The following is a 21,681-nucleotide window of genomic DNA, read 5'->3' as shown; positions in this document are numbered from 1 at the left end:
AAAGGAACATCCAACTCTCGACTACTTGGATGTCCATAATGGGACTAAATGGACACCCAACTAGATGCAGGGTCTGAGCGTTCTGTCTTGGACATCTTTGAAAGCTGCTAGAGTTGGGCGTCCATTATATGCGTCACAAGGGTCCTTAATGGACGCATACGTTTAGGACATCATTGAAAGGCACAGAACTTGGGCATCCATTATGTATGTCACAAGGGCCCATAGTGGATGCACAAGTACGGGATGTCTTTGAAAGATGAAGGACTTGGGCATCCATTATGTTCTGCACAGAAGCCCTTGGTGGATGACCAAGTCCAGGATGTCTTTAAAAGACACAGGACCTGGGTGTCTGTTATGTGCTTTTGTGGTACTCTCTTGTGGCTTTCTCTGCATCCCACCCAACATAACAGGTTCTCAAGCAAGGGTGGACTGTAATAAGTTGAGGAATGCGATGCCAATGCTGGAGGCTTGTGACGGGGTGAGGGAACACATGCCAGTGCTGGGAGCTGGTGAGAGGGGATGCACACTAGCGATGAGAGTTGGTGAGAGGGTGATGGGGTGCACGACAGTGATGTGAGTTTGTGGGAGCTTATGTGAGGGATACTAAGGACATAGGGATCACAGATACTTTAATCAACAGGACACATTCCATTAAAGAAATTAAAGTAATGTATTAATAAAATAAGAAAAAAATGCACAAAAATAAAACAAATACATTTGGGGTACTGGGTCCATCCCTCCATTGGCCGCTGATTGGAACCCCTGAAATAAAATAGAAAACAATGGAATTATATTTTCACACAATAGCTGTTTATTTTTTCCAGACAACATCAATATCTATGTAAAAGTAGAGGTGTTATTGGTATCATGGGAAAGAACTTATATGAGAATAATTAGCAATTAACCTTCAGCGAATCTCAGAGCCTCACACTGTGGTGATGCTGGTTGTAGTGGTGGATCCGGCGGCAAGTCATTGGCAACCTCTTCTTCTAGCCCAAAGTGCAACACAATCAGGCTGATGCAATAAATGTGTGCAGAAAATGGATGCTCATGTTGAGTGCCTGCTTTCCTAATGCACGTCCAGCCACCTTGCCTTGGCACGCGATTCAATATTTATTTAGTCTTGGTAAACAAATAACCATGGGTATAGCTTGCTTTTTGCGGCAGTTACTACCCCTAACTTATTAAGCTAGATATTTCACTTAGAGGCAGTTCCAACACTGCTCTCTACATTAATGGTGGGGGTAGAAGGGAAATAGAATCAAAAGGTTACTAAGAGCCAAGAGTAACAGATAAGGTCCATCAGGTGTAGAGAACATGTATAAAGAGGAGGCAGCAAAACATTGCACGGAGCGGCAGTAGCCATAGAGGCATTCACGGAGCGGGATGCCAGTGGCCAGTGGTTGGTGTTCCACCTTCACGGAGTGGAAGGATGGAGGGCTGCCATCTCCAAATTAAAAACAAAACAAAACCCAAGGGAGGGTAAGAGTATGTAAAATTAACGGAGAGTTCAAAGGCTATAGGTATTACCAATTATTAGGCTTATTCAATATTTGTTGATAGTTAATGTGGCTTTCAATGCATACTTCACTTTCAATGCATATACAGCATAGCTCTCTGCTTCAACAGCAGGGGTGAAGAAAAACATACTTCATGCATATCCAGCATAGCTCTCTGCTTCAACGGCAAGGGAGAAGAAAAACTAATACTTCACGCATATCCAGCATAGCTCTCTGCTTCAACGCAGGGGAGAAGAAAAACAACCAATAAGGGCTGAATAACATAGTCTGGGTAAACAAATAAGTATGGGTGTAGCTTGCTTATTGCGGCAGTTACTACCCCTAACTAATCAAGCTTGATATTTCACGTGGATGCAGCTCCATCACTGCTCTCTACATTAATGGTGGGGGTGAAAGGGAAATAGAACCAAAGGTTACTAAGAGCCAAGAGAAACAGATAAGTATGAGAAAAAAGAAGTGTGAAGCTTGCTGGGCAGACTGGATGGGCCGATTGTTCTTCTTCTGCCGTCATTTCTATGTTTCTATAAATGAGGGGGTCCGCTAAATCAAGGTACTAGAGACAAATGTGTATCCCTAGCGCCTCCTTGGCATCAGGCACAGAAGAGAGGTGGCTGTCAAATTGGCTGTCAAGTGTGTTGGGAAAACGGGCACTCATTCTACGAGCATCTGTTTTCTCTCGCTACTGCGGCACAATTAAGCTCTGGAAATTGTTGCCAGAGGATGGGGTTAGAGCAGTTAGTGTAGCTGGTTTCAAAAAAGGTTTGGATACGTTTTTGGAGGAGAAGTCCATTAACTGATATTAATCAAGTTGACTTAGGGAATAGCCACTGCTATTAGGGATGTGCAGAGGGACGCCATACGTTGCATTCGGGATACGTATTCGTCATGGGGCAGATACGTTGCATATGTCAGTATGGCGCCCCGATGCAGTTATATGTCTTAATCTATTCGTTACCTGGCTAAAATTAAATTTACTCCAACCCCCCACCCCCCTGACCCCCCCAAGACTTACCAAAACTCCCTGGTGGTCCAGCAGGGGGTCCGGGAACCATACCTTGCACTCACACACCCTCGGTACCAGTATCAAAATGGCGCCGATAGCCTTTGACCTACTATGTCACAGGGGCTACCAGAGCCATTGGTCAGCCCCTGTCACATGCCATCGGCGCCATCTTGTGCTCCTACCATGTGACAGGGGCTGACCAATGGCACCGGTAGCCCCTGTGACATAGTAAGGGCAAGGCTATCGGCGTCATTTTGATTCCTGGCATCTGACGTCACGACTGAAGGAAATCGCTCCCGGACCCCCGCTGGACGCCCAGGGACTTTTGGCCAGCTTTGGGGGGCCTCATGACCCCACAAGACTTGCCAAAAGTCCAGCGGGGGTCCAGGAGCAACCTCCTGCACTCGGGCCGTGTTGCCAGTATTCGAAATGGCGCCGGCACTACCTTTGCCCTTACTATGTCACAGGGCCTACTGTGCCATTAAATTGATGGTCAGCCCCTGTGACCTCTCAGGATTTTAAACATCTCTATCATATCCCCCCTCAGCCGTCTCTTCTCCAAGCTGAAAAGTCCTAACCTCTTTAGTCTTTCCTCATAGGGGAGCTGTTCCATTCCCCTTCTCCATCGCAATTATATCTTTTTTGAGATGTGGCGACCAGAATTGTACACAGTATTCAAGGTGCGGTCTCACCATGGAGCGATACAGAGGCATTATGACATTTTCCGTTTTATTCACCATTCCCTTTCTAATAATTCCCAACATTCTGTTTGCTTTTTTTTTCATTTATATTTTATTTGTTTTCAAATGATTATAACAAGACAACCTTGTAAGGAAATACAGAAACCCATTAATATGAAATTATACATACATCCACATGTATTTACTAATACATACAGTTGAGGTAATACTTTAACTGCTTTACATTGGAAAATAAAGGGGGAGGAGAATAGAGAGAAAATCAAAGGAGAAACAAAGGAAATCTATACCACATTATGCTGCTGTATAGGCTAGGGATGTGCAGCCAAAACGTTTTCGTTGCATTCGTGATTCGTATTCGTGGACGGTCAATTCCGTTCCATACGAACGTATGGAGAATTCCATAAATAGCCGTTCTGTCCATACGTTTCCCGGTTCCAATTAAAGTCAATGGGGGAAGGATTTCAAGCCTATTTTTGGCTGCAGAATTGGGATTTTCTTATCAATTTTCATGAAACTTCTGGGGAGCAACCATCACAACAACAAAACAGCTCCAAGGTACTTAGACTGTGGCAAAGTGACACCAAAGTGGCATGAATAGCCTAAGGCACTGGAAAGGTGCAAAGGGATACCAGAAGTAGCAAGAGTGCTTTAACAGAGGCACAAAGCAGCAGTGAGAATGTCAAAAACACACCACAGCTTCAAAACAGAGCACCGATAGCAGATGCATGAACCATGGAAGGCAGCACGACAGGCAAAGCGGCAAGACAAGTGGCATTGACATCCAACAGCACAATGAAGGGGGAACATAGCAAGCAGATAGACTAGCACCAACACACTGAGGAACCATGAGAGTGGCAAGAACACCACAAGGAGTTAAGTGAGTCATCTGGTGTATGACAGCAAAGCAGAGTGGCAGAAAGCTGATAGGGGCAAGACAGGCTGGCAGAGTGGAGGTAGTCTGGTCCCTGTGGTTTTCATAGGAGAAAGACTGGCCCAGGAGAGAGGTCCCTTTCCTTTGTGCAGGGAAGGACTCCCTGGAACAGGTTCACCCCTAGAGTGGGGTGTACCCGGTGTTTATGTTGGCGTCTAGTGAATATTGTTGGCGTCTAGTGAATTCCGACTGTACTTACGCACTTCAGCTGATGACAAAGGAACTTGAAGAGCTCTCAGAAATAAGAATACTGCTACTCAAGTCCAAATCTGCAATATCAACCTATGTTGACTTTGTACCGTAGAGGTCTGGACTGGACTGGCACAGCAATCGAGGTCAAACACTTTTAGGAACACAATGCCTGGATGAACAGGCACAGCAATCGAGGTCAAACACTTTTAGGAACACAAGGCCTGGATGAACAGGCACAGCAATTGAGGTCAAACACCGGTAGGAACACAAGGCCTGGACTGACAGGCACAGCTATCGAGGTCAAACACCGGTAGAAACACAAGGCCTGGATGAACAGGCGCAGCAATCGAGGTCAAACACTTTTAGGAACACAATGCCTGGATGAACAGGCACAGCAATCGAGGTCAAAGACTTTTAGGAACACAATGCCTGGATGAACAGGCACAGCAATCGAGGTCAAACACTGGTAGGAACACAAGGCCTGGACTGACAGGCACAGTAATCGAGGTCAAAGACTTTTAGGAACACAAGGCCTGGATGAACTGGCACAGCAATCGAGGTCAAACACTGGTAGGAACACAAGGCCTGGACAGTAGACGGTCAGGCACAGTGATTCATGCCAGGTACATGTGCTGCAGTGCTTACATTATCTGGAGCATAGGAGGCAATTGGAGCTGCTGCAAGGCTTTGAATAGCTTTTATTCATCTTGCCATTCACAGGGAAAATTTGGAAACCCAAGCAAAGGCAGGTTTATTTTCAAAAACACTAACATTTCCATCAACTCGGTGCCAGCCTTGAGCGGTGAGGGCTCATGATATCCCCTGACATTGAAAAGACACGTTCACTGGGCACACTGGTTGGTGGACATGACAGATATCGCTGAGCCACTTTGGCTAGATGTGGCCAAACCGTGGACTTGTGTGCCCAATATGCCAGTGGATCTATCTGCATTTTCTCTTTCGGCTCTGAGAGATACAGTGTCACTGATAGCTGTGCTGCTGTCTCCTCCTTTGCTTGGGAGGGCTCAGAGTCACTCAATCCAGCTACTTTCTCTCTCGCCCGTTGCACAACTGATGAATCTTTATGGCCAACATGCCTTGGGTGTTCTGACATGGAGGAGGAGGTACTATCTGTCACTGACCCAGGGCTGCACCTGCCTGGGCTAGCAGCACAACTCTCTGACCTGCCTGCTGTTTCCACCTCTGCTTCAAGCCTAATCTGTCTCCACCTATGGCGCTCCTGTTCACGGACCTTTGCTAACAGCAGCTCCTTCACAAATGACAGACAATTGGTCTGTAGGGCAAGTTTACCTTTCACACGGGGATCACAGAAAGAGGCGAGCATGTATGTGCGGTCATCTGTTAAAGGCCTTAATCTGTCTTTCACCTGCTGCTGCAAAACGTCCAGACACTGCAGCACCTCAGCAGTCATTCCCTCTTCCCATTTAAAGGCCTCCAAATGTTCATCCAGGAATTTAACTATAGGGATGATGTCAGCCAAGGTGGCACTTCTGGAACTCAGCTCCTCAGTCACATCCTTGAAGGGCTGCAGGATTTTTACCAGCTGACTCATGACTAACCAATCATGATGCCCTAGGGGATTCTATGTCTATTGTACCAAAAAGTTAATGAAGGGGTGTCTGCAGCTCCAGTAACCTCTCCAGCATCATAAAGGTGGAATTCCACCGGGTGGCAATGTCTTGAATGAGACGCTTGTGAGGCATATCCAAATCAGTCTGGTTTTGTCGGAGAACCTGCCCCGCCTTGACACTTCTGTGGAAGTGTGCTGCTATGTTCCTGCACTTCTGTATTAACCTATGCAGGTAATCATTCTCATTGTCATTGGACTCCAAGCCCAGAGCTGACTTCACTACCAGGTGCAGAGTGTGTGCAAAACATCGGATGTTCTTAAACCGCCCATCGCTTATTGCCTTAACCGTGTTTGCACCATTGTCTTTGACAAAGAACCCTGCCTGCGTTTTCCTGTCTCGCTGGTGTAGTTGCCAGCCCTCCAGCATCTTTCTGATGCATGCTAGAATATTGGCTGCGGTAAGGGCCTGGTCCGTCAGGTAGGTGTGCAGTAAAGCCCACCTCCACCCTGATACTTCTTCAGTAATAGAGCTGCTGGCTGCCCCTGCCTCTGCCATGTCCCACCAGTGTGCTGTCAGAGAGAGGTAAGAGTGTGCAGCATTCATGGCGGTCCAGATATCGCAGGTGAAATGCACTCTTCCATCTGCCTTAGCTAGCAGTGCTTGCAAGCGACTGCGACACTGCTTGTACTGGCTGGGATGACCTTTCTACTAAATGTGGTTCTGCACGGGATTTTGTAATTTGGAAGTACGACCTTCAAAAAACGCTTGATACCCACATTCTGCACTAGCTGCAAGGGCTGGTCATCAAGGGCAATCATTTCCCCAATGCTCCTGGTTACAAGTTTTGAGGCTGCCTGCCTCCTACCCCGGGATAGTGTTACCGCACTCCACCCCATTTCCTCCATTGTGGTTTGTCGCTTCTGCCACATGTCAGGGGGTTGCTGGCTTGCCACCTGACTGCTAGAAGGTTATGAGGGTGTGGGCAGACTCTGCTGCTTTCCTACCACTGCACACCGGTTGGAAGGTGTTCCCGACTGGAACTGCCACCATCCCCAGATGGCAGTAATCTTGTTGGGTGTTGCCTCTTCATATGATGGTTCATGCCAAAATTAGATAGATATCCCATTTGCTTGCCTCTGCTAATATCCCTGGCACAGTAATTACATCGAGCATAACGTGGGTCTTCCGTCACTTTAAAGTGTTTCCAGATCGGAGATGTCTTTTGTGATCCTCCCCTCTCTAACACCTTGGGGGTGGATGCTGGCACTGGAGTTGAGGTAGTGGGTGCACCCTGAGAAGCAGTGCCAGAGGGGGCACCAGTCACCCTCTGTCCCCGTACTGACTGCTCTTCCTCCTCCTCGATATCACGTCATCTCTCCCCTGCAGCACATTTCTGGAGGCTAAGACAGGACTAACTGATTCTACAGAAGATTCGTCAGCTATTATTTCTTCCGTTTCTGATGAGAATCCCACCGAAGAAGATTCTTCATCTGAATCAGAAGCTAAGTGACTGCGCTACCTTGTGAACGCTAAGTGTTAGTCGAGACTTCTGTCACCCTGCTGCTTTTGTGTGTCTACATTTTGTCTGGCATGACTCTGCCTCCCCTTCCCTCTCCTCCAAAATTACAGTGCCAGAAACAAGTGGTGGCGATGGCGATGTATCATGGTCAAATTTAGTTTTTTTTGGCATGGAACTTCCATCCCCTACAAAGAGTTTAGATTGCGACAGTTGCCTTTTTAGCTGTACTGGTTGTGTTGCACTAGTGTTTTTTGGGGTGCCTCCTCTGCCAGTCCCAATAAGTTGATTGCATCTCTCTTTCCCTGACATTATGGATTTTATGTCACTGAGTGGTAACACTGCCCACTGTCCCACAATAATAATGTTCAGTCTGTTAAAAATGCCCACCACCCACTGTCACGCTGCCTGGCTGTGCACACAGATCCTGCTTGCTTGTAAGCACAAAAGAGGCAGACTACTCCCCGGGCACTTGACTGCACAGATCCACTCAATAACAATGTTCAGTCTGTTTAAAATGCCCACTGCCCACTGTCACGCTGCCTGGCTGTGCACTAATGTGTGTGGCGTGCACACAGAAGCTGCTTGCTTGTAAGCACAAAAGAGGCAGACTCCCTGGGCACTTGACTGCACAGACTCAGCCTATTAAACTTCCCAGTGAAGCCCAGTGCACTGAGAGACTAAGTAATTGGAATTTAAAAAAGTAGGAATTTTTGTGACTCCAGAAAAATGAATGACATTGAAAATAATATCTCTCTCCAAGCCAGCCCAACACCCTAAATGGTAAATGGTGGTCAGTGCTAGCTGACCTAGCACAGTCAGCTTCTCTTCTCAGTCAGAAATGAGTCTGACCAAAATAAACTGCTTGAAAGAAACAGGAATAGTAGTGACTGTAGCTGACTCCCTGGCACTACAGCAAGACAAGGAATATTTTTCTTTCCTTTGCTAGCCTATCTCTTCTCTATAAGTTCTGCCTGCCTGCTCCCTCTGCCACCCATCAACCGAACTCCCCACAGCATTGCTGGAAATAACTGCGTGCCTCCTCGTGCTGCTGTTTATATACTGCTGGCTCGTCAGTAAAATCCACAGAGAACACTGAATGACAGCGCGATTGGCTGCATTCAGTGCTGCTCAGAAAATGTCAGCGCGGATATGCTATGTTCCGGTATCCATGCCGACCTGTCCGACCCTTTCCTGTGAGTCACTGCGACTCACAGGAAAGGGTCGGACAGGTTGGCATGGTTACCGCAGGGGCGCCGCCATTTTGTGGTAATCCTGGGTAGCTCGCAGCTAATGGCGTTGAAGAAAAGTGTGCGCCTCGCTGCGCGCCGAATAAAATAGAAATCTGTTAAATACGTGGGGAGTCGCGATGCGCTTCGCCTGCCCACGTATTTAGCAGATAGGAAAAAATAAGTTGCGGATTACAAATTCGTGGAAAACGGACGGACATCCCTACTATAGGCCTCAACTTACTATATGTCCCCTTATATATATAGGTTATGTCCCTCCCTCCAGGAACTGTCTCAATTGCTCGGGCATAAAGAAAATATAAGATTTACCCGCATACTTTATAACACATTTGCATGGAAATCTTAGGAGAAAACTTGCCCCTTTGGCCAAAACACTATAACCCCTAGGTCTCTCTCCTGCTCCGTGCACATCAGCCTTTCCCCCCCCCCCCCATCGAATACAGTTCATTCGGAGTTCCATTCCCCATATGCATTACTTTGCTCTTCTTGGCATTGAATCTCAGCTGCCATATCTTCGACTACTCTTCCAGTTTCCTTAAATCCCGTCTCATTTTCTCCACTCCTTCTGGCGTGTCCACTCTGTTGCAGATCTTAGTGTCATCCGCGAAAAGACAAATCTTACCTTCTATCCTTTCCACAATGTCGCTCACAAAGATATTGAACAGGACCGGTCCCAACACCGATCCTTGCGGTACACCACTTAACACCGCTCTCTCTTCATACCTCTATTGTCTAATTCTAACATTTCAACACTCTTTTTAACTTCATTTACAGTTTTAACCATAACAAACAATTGAATTCCCATATTTTTATTTACTTCATTAATTGCGTCCCATATATATTCCATCGAGAATACTTGTGGTCTAATCAAGGATTTTAACTGGGGAGTCACAATACCTTCTCACACCTCACCAGGACTCTTATCTAGTGTTCTAATGGGAATTTGATCGGTTCCCTGAGTGTCTTTCTCAGCTGTTGGTTCTCCTTGCTGAACATTCTACCTCGAAAGAGGCTCCTCACAGCTGACCCCTTCGGTCAGGCTCTCGTCCCCAGGGTTCTGCATGTACCTCACAGCAGGGTTTACCGGTGGAGTTCTTTCTCTTGGGGAGAGTGATGTCAAATGTTCAGGAGCACTTGAGGGCTCTTCTTCTCCCCTCTCGATGCCCACAGGACTCTCCATCCCCTTTCCTATCCCCCGACGCACATGTGCATCCATTGGGCCCACTTTAAGGGTTGGTTCAGATGCCTCCGAGGACTGGCGCTCCCTAGCCCTCCTTTTACATGCAGAATGTGGCATACCAGATAATTTCACTTTTGATACTACTGTGCTTGGTTGGTCAGAATTTTGGACTCCTCTTAATGATGGAGGCCCGGATGAGAGTTATCTCACTGATATCCTTATATTTAAAAGAAGAAATAGAGAAGTGTACCTTATTATTTTTCCCCAAAGTCCATCAGAGTTGGTGCAAGACTTAAAACAAAGCCACGCGCGTGGCTTCGGCAATACGCCGGCGGCGGCACGCGCCGCAAGAACTCCAAATTTAAGGAAGTCTCTGGGACATCGCCCCAATGAGATCACAGGTGGGCGGGACCCAGAAGTACCCACGTCGGGACCATTGAAACGCCACTGCACCCCAAACTAGGCCTCCAGGCCCTCTCCTTGCACTTCTCTCCTCTTGGGCTCAAATTAGAACTGCAAGAACTCCAAATTTAAGGAAGTCTCTGGGACGTCGCCCCGATGAGATCACAGGTAGGCGGGACCCAGAAATACCCATGTCGGGGCCGCTGAAATGCCTCTGCACCCCAAACTTGGCCTCCAGGCCCACTCCTTGCACTTCTCTCGGGCTCAAATTAGAACCGCAAGAACTCCAAATTTAAGGAAGTCTCTGGGACGTCGCCCCTATGAGATCACAAGTGGGCGGGACCCAGAAGTACCCACGTCGGGGCTGCTGAAACACTGCTGCACCCCAACCTAGGCCTCCAGGCCCTATACCTTGCACTTCTCTCCTCTTGGGCTCCTTCTGCAGCCCTGTTAATGTCAGGCTTCAAAATGGGCCTCCGCTGCCCTAGCCTGGCTAGGGCCCCTCCTTGAGCTGGGCTAGGAAATAAAGCTAGCCAAGCTACCCCCAAAATAACAGAAACACAAGTTATATAACATTCTGTATTGCTTCAGAAAAGTCCTTTTGCTACTCCCCCCAGTCCAACCGCTGGGTTTTCAAAATATCTCCTGTTCTTCAGAACACAAAAGTAATGCTTAGGCTTTTTAGCCAGCTGCTGCCACCCTGCTAGGGGATAGCACAACTCTCCCCAACTCCCCTATGTTGTGCTGCAGTCGGCGGTCTTCCCAAACCAAAATCTAGTAAGAGCCCACTCTTGAAACAAGCAAAAACAAGGGAACATTTCTCTCAGTGTTTTTTAAATCTTCCCTTCCCCCAACCATGTCACTCACTCCATTTCCATGTCTGACTGCAAGGACTCCTCTGACAATGAATCCACCTCCATGAGACTTCCCTCTTCCTCTGAAGAGCAGGCCTCTTTACGCCAGCTCCACCATTGAGGTACACCCTCCTCTTCAATTACCATCGGTTCAGGCGTATATGATTCACTATTATGGCATACAGCTGGCTGCTCTGTTTCCTCCCCTACCCATGGTTCAAGCTGTGCCTCTAAGAGCGTGGGAGTTGTAGTCCTTCTAGCCCTCTCTAGCTTCCCCTGGTGTCTAACTCGAGTGTTGGTTGTGGTTTTCTTCACATTATTCTGTCTTTTCTGCCCCACATACGGTTGTGCTTCATCACACACACACACCCCCTTCTAAAAATCCTGGAACTCCCTGAGCAAGGGGTTCCAGATCCTTCTTCCAACCTAGATAGAAAATCCGTGTTAACATGTTCTTTGCCGGCCCTGTGCCTCACCTCAAAGTTATACGCTTGTAGCGCGAATTACCATCGAATCAGCCTGGCATTCGAGTCTTTCATTATATTTAACCATTTAAGGGGGGCATGGTCTGTAACTAGGATGAAACGCCTACCACAAAGATAATATTTTAAGGCTTCCATGGCCCACTTGAGAGCTAAACACTCTCTCGATGGTAGCGTATTTTTCTTCATGAGGGTGAAGCTTTCTACTGAGATATAACACAGGATGCTCTTCCCCTTGGCCTGTCTGAGATAGAACAGCCCCTAACTATCTTCCTGAGGCATTGGTCTGTAACAAGAATGGTAGGTTGAAATCAACAGCTTTCAGTACCGGGTCTCTGCAAAGCTTGAGCTGCTCAAACCCCCGTGTCATATTTTCACTCCACTTTAACTTGCTTGGGGAGCCCTTTCTTAATAGGTCGTTCAGAGGACTAGCTAATTGGGCAAAATGTGGAATAAACCTCCTATAGAAGCCCACTAGCCCCAGGAAGGCCCTTAGTTGTGACTGTGTTTCTGGCTGTTGGTAAACCTTATGGACAAGGTGCACTGCACCTTGTCCATAAGGGGGCAGACTACTCCTTTTCCCACCATATTCCCTAAATATTTGACCTCCCGCTGGGCTACCCTACATTTAGCTGGATTAGCCATTAGCCCGGCCTCCCTTAAAGACCTTACCACTGCTTTAACCCGTGTGAGATTCGATTCCCATTCGGATGAATAGATGATAACATCATCCATGTAGGCTGCTGTGTATGCTACTTGTGGACGTAGGACAATGTATAAAAGGCGTTGACAACTGGTACCGGCCCCCTGCAGGCAAAATGGCATACGCACAAATTGGTATAATCCTAGGGGAGTGGCAAATGCAGTCTTTTCCCTTGAACCTTTCTCTAAGGGAATCTGCCAGTAACCTTTGGTCAAATCTAGGGTGGTAAGGTATTGTATGTTCCCTAGTTTTTCTACCAGTTCATCTACTCGGGGCATTGGGTATGCATCAAAGCTTGAAATTGCGTTGATCATACTAAAATCTATGCAAAAACAGATTGTGCCATTTGATTTTGGTACCAGCACAATAGGACTGCACCATGCACTGCTAGATTCCTCTATTAGTCCCAACTGCAACATCTCCTCTACCTGTCTACACACCTCAATCTGCATTGCCTCAGGTAGGCAATAGGGCCTCCTTCAGACCACCTTGACTCTGGGACCTGTGATTTGACTCTGGGACCTGTAACTTTACCTTTTGTCCCCGGGCGCTCACCCACCTGCTTTGCTTGAATGACCACTCTAAAACATATCTTGGGTAGAACTGGCCGCAGATTTTATTTAACCATATATATATATATATATATAACAGCACACAATGTAACCATAACAACCCACCACCCTGGGCCAATACATATATATCTATCGCCATGCATTCTCCCGGGACCACGCCCACCCCGCGCCACCTGCAGTGCTCCAAGCAAGGCGACTTCCATTCACCGGCCCCGCGCCGCTTAGTAAGCAGGAGGCCCTGTCTCCGGGCGTGGTCCCCCTTCTCTTCCGGCAATCTTCTTGATAGCCCGCGGCTGATCCCTTTACCCTAAGTCCTATTGGCCCGGGTACCCGCGCCCAGCTGCGACATTGCGTTGTTCAACTACTATCCCTATCTTCTCTCCTTATGACACAAAACAACTTGTACAGGGTGGGAGGGTAGGAAAACGGCTCTCTTGCGAAAAAGGGCCGGTTGCCACGAGGCTCCGGCCCTTTAAACCCCGGCCGGCGTCCCTGAGGATGCCAGCCGCAGGAACGTCCCGAAAGGGGCGGTGCTCCATGCTCCAGCGTCATCGGGGCCGATGACACCGGCCACCGGAACGCCCTGAAGGGGCGGCATTTGCCGTTGGTGCCGCCCCTCCTTGCTGATGCTGCCCCGGAATGCCCCCACTGGGGCTGTACCCTGCTCCTGACATCATCGGGACGTGCCGTGCTCTTGCGGCGCGTCCCAATGATGTCACGAGACATGCTCAGCTGCCCTCCACGAGCCCAGGTAATCTGTGGGCTGCGATTAGATATCATTAGATTCATACCTGTTATCTGTAAAGCCTGTTGCTAATTATTGTTTATTGTAAACCGCGGTGATGTATCTTTTTACGTACTGCGGTATATAAAAATCACTAAATAAATAAATAAATAAATAAATATTGACTCTGGGACCTGTGACTACCTTTTGTCCCCGGGCACTCGCCCACCTGCTTTGCTTGAATGACCACTCTAAAACGTATCTTGGGTAAAACTAGCCGCAGCTTTTATTTAACCATATATATAACAGCACACAATGTAACCATAACAACCCACCACCCCGGGCCAATACATATATATATATATATATATATATATCTATCGCCATGCGTTCTCACGGGACCACGCCCACCCCGTGCCGCCTGCCGCGCTCCAAGCAAGGCGACTTCCATTCACCGGCCCCCCCGCCGCGTAGTAAGCAGGGGGGCCCTGTCTCCGGGCATGGTCCCCCTTTTCTTCCGGCAATCTGCTTGTCAGCCCATGGCTGATCCCTTTACCCTAAGTCCTATTGGCCCGGGTACCCGCCACCAGCACCGAGCAGTGTCTACACTTGCTCGGAACCCCCCCAACCAGAAACAGAGTTTTAGCTACGGCCCCGGTCCTTCTCTATCTGTGCCTGTATTGCTTTGATTATGTCATTAATAAACAAATCGTACCCGATGTCCGAAAGGTGTATTTTATCATCCCGATAGAAGCCCTCGCACTGCTCATCCGCCCACTGATGGCGTACCTAACCCCATAGGTGCCCCAACCAGGCCCCCAACTGCCTATTGAGCTTCTTGCGACACCTTCCCCATAACTTGGTTTTCATGAATTTTATCCGGGGAATAATGTCTGACCAACATAATACCGTACCTGGGAACAATGTCTGCAACTCGTGCATGCCCCTTTTTGCCTCTTGCAACAGCTGCCTGCAAGTCCATGTTCCCAAATCGTTGCCTATTAACATGTCTGGGGCTGCCAATTCTTCCCTCCTGACATGAAACATAGGCAATAGTTGCCGCCACCGCATCCCTCGCTTTCCCATCCATGTAACCTGTACTCCCCGTGGGGCCAAACCAAGATACACGCTGTGCTTGCGCTGTTGCGCCCACTGCGCTGCCCAATGCACGAAGGAATGCCCCATGATCCAAACCTTTTTCGGCTTAGTGGATGATTCTGCAATTAAGAACAATTCCTGTTAGTTATCCATACCCTGTGAGCTAACTCTGTCCAGTCTCACGTATGCGTTAACCGCTAATGAACGCAACCTTCCTATTTGCTGGATGGTCTCCGTACCCAAACCTGCCTGCGCCACGCAGGCAGGTTTGGGTACGGAGACCCTAGCTGCTCCTATCTGAAAGGAGTGCTCCTATCTGAAAGGAGTGGGACCCTAGCTGCTCCTATCTGAAAGGAGTGGGTCCCAAAGTTCGCTGCGTTCCGCCCCACCTTGGTTAACGCACGCTTAAATACCGCCGAAAATTGATACCTTGTCAAAGGGACCCCATTGTTACGTACTAACAGATGGTTCCCCTTTTTGGGGCGGACTGCCAAAAATGCTTCTAAATTAACCAGCGGACAGGTGACTTGGTTGTCTAACCTGGTTAATGTTACCACAGCCCCTTTTCCTGATTGGTCTGTCTTGGACCAAGGTATCAATATTCTGAGTGTGTTTCCCAATATCTGTACATTCCACAGTAGCATCCCTGTATCGCCCGTATCTTCCTTAGATGCTGCCACTAGTTCGCCTACGCGCAGGGCCCCAAAAAACGTCAGCGAAAATGCCAGCTGAAATAACTGAGTTTCCAATTGTGAGTCACAAACCTCCCCTAGCGCATACCATATCTGAGCTAATAACTCGTGTGTAATTGGGTGTCTCCCGTCTTTGTGCCCTAACTGTCTTCCGCAACCCTTCATTAGTTTTTTTAACAAGAAATCCCTTGGTGGGATTGCCCCATCCTTGAGCATTTGTGAAGAAGGCCAGTCCTGCCAGCTGCTTTACCACAATGCCCCTTGACAGTCTGGACTCTTTGGCCCAAGCGATGTAGTCCACTACTAAGTCTTCTGGCACCGGACCGTTTGCCCAACCGTGCTGATTAAGGAAGGCTCGCACTTTCCTGTATCCTCTGGAATATGCACCCCATGTAGCGGGCACCACCGATCTCCGTAGCAGATCTAGGGTGATTGCAGTCCAATTGCCCATAAGTGTTCCGGTACCGGAGTCCCCTCCTCCTCTGCATTGGGTACCTGCTTGCAAAAGAGAAACCATTTTGCACGTGATAATGCATCCACAATGCCATTGCTAATTCCAGGTACATGCCACGCTCGAATGGTAGTGTTTAAGCGCAAGCTGCTCAGTATTATTTGTCTCAATAGGTTCGCAACCTTTGGGCATTTTGCTGTCTGCCTGTTGATGACGTATACTACAGCTTGATTGTCGATCCAGAAAATTATGTTGTTTGTTTTGTAATCGGGATCCCCATATGACCAATGCAACCCAAATTGGGAATAGCTCCAGGAATGTTATATTGCATGTTGTACCTTCTTGCACCCTTGCTGTCGACCATTGGGCAGCCACCCATGCACCTTGGCAATACACTCCGAATCCCCCCCCCCCCCCCCCCCCGAGGCATCCAATTGTATGTCCAGATCACGATTCGACATCGGCGGCTCTTGCCATATGGATATTTCATTGAAGTCCTTCAAGAAACTTTTCCTTATAGCTAGGTCATCTTTTATTGCCTTTGTTATCCTTATTAAGTGATGTGGTTTCTGTACAGATGTGGTCACGGCCACTAGTCTTCTCAAGAAAACTCTGCCCATTGGGATCACCCTACAAACAAAGTTAAAGGCGCCCACTATCGACTGTACCTCCCGCAGAGTTAACTTTTTTGCCCGCATTGCGGTTTCGATGAGGTTCCGCAGATTCTGTATCTTGTCCTCTGGAAACCTGGATATAATTTTTTCTGAATCCAGTTTAATACCCAAAAAACACATGTTCATCCCTGGCCCTTCCGTCTTGTCCATCGCTATAGGGATGCCGAAATCCTTCGCCACTCCTTGAAAAGTCCTCAGTAGGTGAGTCGCTGCACCTGTCCCTTCCAGGCCAACGAACAAAAAGTCATCGAGGTAATGTATGATGTTGTCCAATCCTGCTTTATCCTCCATCACCCAATGGAGAAATGTGTTGAGCACCTCAAAGTAGGTGCATGAAACTGAGCACCCCATGGGCATGCACTTGTCGAAGTAGAATTGTCCTTAGAACTTGAAACCCAGTAGTGGGAAGCTGACTGGTGCATGGGCAACAGGCGAAACGCCGATTCTATGTCTGTTTTTGCCAACGCTGCTGACCTCCCACACCTCCTTAACAAGGATATGGCACTGTCAAATGATGCATACTGCACCGCACATGCCTCTCGTGGTATGTGGTCATTTACGGATGCTCCTATTGGGAAGGACAGGTTTTGAATGAGTCTGTATTTGCCCGGTTCCTTCTTTGGTACAACTGCCAGCAGGGAAATCATCATCTTCTGGAAGGGAGGCATCTGGAAAGGGCCGGCAATTCTGCCCAACTCGATCTCCTTGTCCAGTTTGCTTCGGACGATGTTAGGGTGCCGCGTTGTGGATGGCACATTGCCTGCTGTGTGAACGTCAATGTTGCCTTGATAAGGGATCCTGAACCCTTCCTGGAAACCTGATGAAACCTCTTTTGCTTCCTCTCTCCTCAGGTATTTGTCGAGCCAATGCATCATTCGTTCTAATCTTATTGGCGAGACGGCTTTTTGGTAGTGCTGGGCTTCATTTTTCCATAGGAGAACTCCCAGTCCCCGACTTTTTTGTGCACTTATTCGCCGGGTGCAGTGCGGAACAAATCAGGCATATGTGCTTGAATTTACACTCTTTGAAATTGCATGAAGCCTTGTATCTCCAACACGCGCTGTTAGATGCACCTTCGGTTCCTGGGTAGCCTAGTCCAGACGTTGATGGCCTCGCAGCTGTTCGACTCTGTCCACCGGCGTCGCTGGCTCTGTTGGTCATTTGGTCTTGGATGGTTGCTATGTCGATACAGAAGTGAATCCCCTGAGGCAAGACTTTGTCCGAAACACGATCGTGTCGGGATTGGAACTCCTAATGGTTGAGTATTTAAGTTCTTCTTGTATCTGAATTCTTGAAATATAGCAAACTGTGAGCCAAAGTTGGAGTTAAAAATTTGGATTTTCAGCAGCACGTTGGGGACAAAAATTTTATTAAATGGACAAAAAAATCTTAAAAATATATATATAAAAGTTGTAATTAAAAGCAAGGTGAACCTATACCACACTAGAGTCTGTGGTTAATCACAGACCCTTAGAGTAAGGGGCCTACATATGCAATCTTGAGTTTGGCTATATGATTGTGCTAAAAATTGATATTGACCAGTTGAACCACTTTTTTTTAGTTGTGGTCATTTGTTTAAGCCAGAGGTTCACATTGGGCATTCCCCAGGATAGCTGCGCATTCTCCTCCATTCGATCGCGGAAACACTCATCGTATTTCAACCAGGCCCATCCCTCGTACGCCCGGTACGCTTCTAGGATAGTGTCCCCATAGGTTAGCATGGGTCCACACTGCCCAGGATCGTCCTTTGTGATGACGCTCATCATGCGGAAATATGCGCGTGTCCAATTCACGATATTGCGTGCAATTTTCTCGTTGTTGTCCGGCAGTGGGTCGCTGGTCTTAGCTCTCTTCCTGTCTCATGGACCTCTCCTCCCGGAAAATGTCTATGTATTTTCTCTGCTATATCCTCTTTCGCAACTTTCTTGGCACGCTTTCCCATAATGGAATGCCCTGTGCCGCAGCAACTGTTGACTCCACTCCTTGTAGTGTCGCCGGCTGATTCTGATTATTGTCATCTGCGCTGTCCGTATCCATAGAGGAGCTGCTTTCACTGGAGCTGTACCTCCTCCTACGCTTTGTTTTTCCTTTCTTTTTAATCGCTTGCGCAGTTATGGGTCCCAGAATTGGCTGTGGGGGTGGGGCGAATTGTGCAGGTAACTCACCTCTGCTTGTATCCTGCGTTGCATTTGCCCCTTCGTCATCTTGGGAATGATCTTCCCATGCTGTCGTCTCTGCTGTCCCGTTCTTGGGATGTGTGCCCTGTTCATGGTTTGGTGGTGATTCCTGCATGATTTGCTGTGGTGTGTCAGCATGGGTCATTTTGATGCTACCCGTGCCATTCTGTGGGTCCCGTGCATCTTTGGGGGTGGGATTCTCTGGTGGGATGGTTAGCCCTGACAGGGTGGGGCGATCCTCTGGTTGCCCAGACTAGTACCCCCACGGGTACATCTGGTATGGGAATGATCCCGGGTAGGCTGGCGGGATCCATTGCGGGTGGGCGTGGTGGCCTGGGATATGTCCGGGTGGTCTTATGCCTGGGATGCAGGTGGCAGCTTGCATCCAAGGGGGATGCCCCATGGTAGGGGGAACCCCGGGTAAGCTGGGGTCATGCCGGTTGGCTGCTCGAGCGTCGGTGAGGTCGTGAGGTGGGGACCGTGAACTTGCGATGAGCCCTGGGGAGGGTCTTGTGGTATCACCCAGCTCTCTCGTTGAGGGTCCGGTCCGCCCTGTTCCCCCATCTGTCCTGTATGGGGGTCCCCTGCAGGTGTCTAGGCTGGTGTCAGCTGCCGGAGCTGGATCCCTGTCCACTGGCTGGTGTGTGGCTGGTGTTGGCGGGGGGCGCTCTTCGGACCCGTAGTCGGAGGGGGTGGAGCCGGCACTTGGGTTTGCGTGTTCCCCGTCCCCCGCTTTGCCCTGGAGGGGGCTCCCCCTGAACTTATTGTCGGATGGTCCCCAGCTCGAGGTTTTGAACCCTTTCCCATCATGCGTCGGGATGAGGTTACTCACAGTTTCTGGTGCCAGCAGCGGGGTGTCCTGTAAGCCCAGGGGCTGGCTGTGCGGTCCTTCGCTTGCTCTGGGTGTCCGGGGGCCAGTGCAAGGACTGTGTGGTCCTGGGCTGGGTCCTGCTCCTTCTGGCTGTGCCTGGTGCTGGGTCCTGCTCCTGCTGACTGTGTTGGTGCTGTGTCCTGGTCCTGCTGCTGTGGCTGGAGCCCAGTCTTTTTTTTTTTTTTTTAATTGCAGTTTTGTGTGGCTTGGGCCACCGATAGCTTTTATTATTAATTTTTTTTTTGTTGCCTGCCGCGTGGCGATTGGCCCGGGAGGCCACATTGTTTTCCCTAAAATGGCGTCCAAAATGGCTCTCTTGTGAAAAAGGGCCAGTTGCCATGAGGCTCCGGCCCTTTAAACCCCGGCTGACGTCATCAGCCCGCACCGGCTTCCCCGATGATGCCGGCCGCAGGAACGCCCCGAAAGGGGCGGTGCTCCAGGCTCCGGCGTCATCGGCCCCGATGACGCCGGCCACCGGAATGCCCTGAAGAGGCGGCGTTTGCCGTCGGCGCCGCCCCTCCTTGCTGATGCTGCCCTGGAATGCCCCCCCTGGGGCTGTACCCTGCTCCTGACGTCATCGGGATGCGCCGCGCTCTTGCAGCGCATCCCGATGACGTCACGCGACGCGCCCGGCTGCCCTCCACGAGCCCAGGTAATCCTTGGGCTCCGATTAGATATTGGGCCCACCTATACTATGAGTCACTAAATGTGTGCAGCCAGGCAGTGGGGAAAATACATCCTTTGCCTGTTTAATCAATTTTTCTACCTGGTTCTTTTGGTATTGAGTTAACTCTTCACCTATGATTACTTCTTCCACCTGTTTCAGTTTCTGTAGCTAGGGACCTAGCTCCACCTCCTCTTCCTGGACGACTGTTGCCATACCCTGTCTTTCTGTCCTTGGCTTGAGGAGGTTTAAGTGGTAAACCTGCATGTGTTTGGGACCCACTTTGACTTCATAATTCAAAGGTCCTAAACATTTAACCACTTTTCCTGGATCTTTCCACTTGGCCACCAAACGGTTGGGTGAGGTGGGGACGAGAACCAAAACTTGATCCCCTTCCCTAAACTCTCTGTCACAAGCACCTTTATCATAATAGGTTCTTTGTCTGTTTTGCACTTGTCTCAGGTTTTCCTTGGCCATGCTTAGGGCTTTCTCAGCATGCTATCTCAGACCCCACATATAACTTACTATATCCTGCTGAGCTACTTCTACCCCACTCCATTGTTCGCAGATCAAATCTAACAGCCCCCGTGGTTGATGACCGAAAACCAGCTCGAAGGGACAGAACCCTGTAGAGGCCTAGGGTACTTCTCTTGTGGCAAACACTAAAAAGGGTACAAGTTGATCCCATTCCCCTGAGTCTCTCTGCAAGCAGTTGCGTAGCATAGCCTTGAGAGTCTGGTTATATTTCTCAACCATTCCATCGGTTTGTTGGTGATAAGCTGCTGTGCGTAAATGCGTAATGCCAAATTGTCTCCACAATCATGCTAGATCCTTGGACATAAAATTTGATCCCCTATCTGTTAAAACCTCCCTCAGGAACCCAAATTGACAAAAGATCTTTATTAGCTCTTGTGAAATTACCCTAGCAGTCGTGGATCTTAAGGGAATGGCCCAAGGGAACTGGGTGGTATAGTCCATGTGTTGTGTTTGAGGCATTGTGGACCCTTGGTCGCAATGGAGATGACTCCATCCATGGGGTGGAGCCTCGTGGGGAACCACTGCAATAGGCAGACACAGAATGGATAGAGTCTTTATTGTACTGCTGTAGATAGATGGTGATAGCAGGAAGGTAAGGCAATGATCCACGAAGTGCCAGTATGTTTAACAGGCTCAGAAGTATAGTCTCACCCAGATGTTCACAATTGGCGGGAGCTCACAGTGCGGGTAATGCCATGGCTGGTGGGTGGAGTTGGAGCACCGGATCGTAGAGGTTCTCACAGAATGGACATCTTCCTGGTGGTAGAATGGTGGGACCGAAGGTCCGTGGTGCAGGATATAAGGTAGATAGGCTCTTGAGGAGCGAGTACCCAATGGTTCAATATCCTGAAAGTAGAATAGAGAGAAATGCTCCCGAGGAGCGGTTGTCTTAGTT

General features: G+C 48.8%; 1 protein-coding gene across 3 annotated transcripts in view; it reads right to left on the bottom strand.

Annotated features, from left to right (window-relative positions):
- Nucleotides 1-21,681, bottom strand: part of PUDP (pseudouridine 5'-phosphatase) — a 789,960-nt gene that overhangs the window by 435,352 nt on the left and 332,927 nt on the right. For all 3 annotated transcript variants that reach the window (XM_029604431.1, XM_029604429.1, XM_029604430.1), the window contains one exon: nt 716-762. In XM_029604431.1, coding sequence (XP_029460291.1) covers nt 716-735 — 20 coding nt within the window. In that variant the 5' untranslated portion in view covers nt 736-762. The remainder of the gene's footprint in view (nt 1-715; nt 763-21,681) is intronic.

This window comes from Rhinatrema bivittatum, chromosome 5, assembly GCF_901001135.1.
Source record: "Rhinatrema bivittatum chromosome 5, aRhiBiv1.1, whole genome shotgun sequence".
Taxonomy (NCBI): domain Eukaryota; kingdom Metazoa; phylum Chordata; class Amphibia; order Gymnophiona; family Rhinatrematidae; genus Rhinatrema; species Rhinatrema bivittatum.
This window is presented reverse-complemented; position numbering and strand designations above follow the sequence as displayed.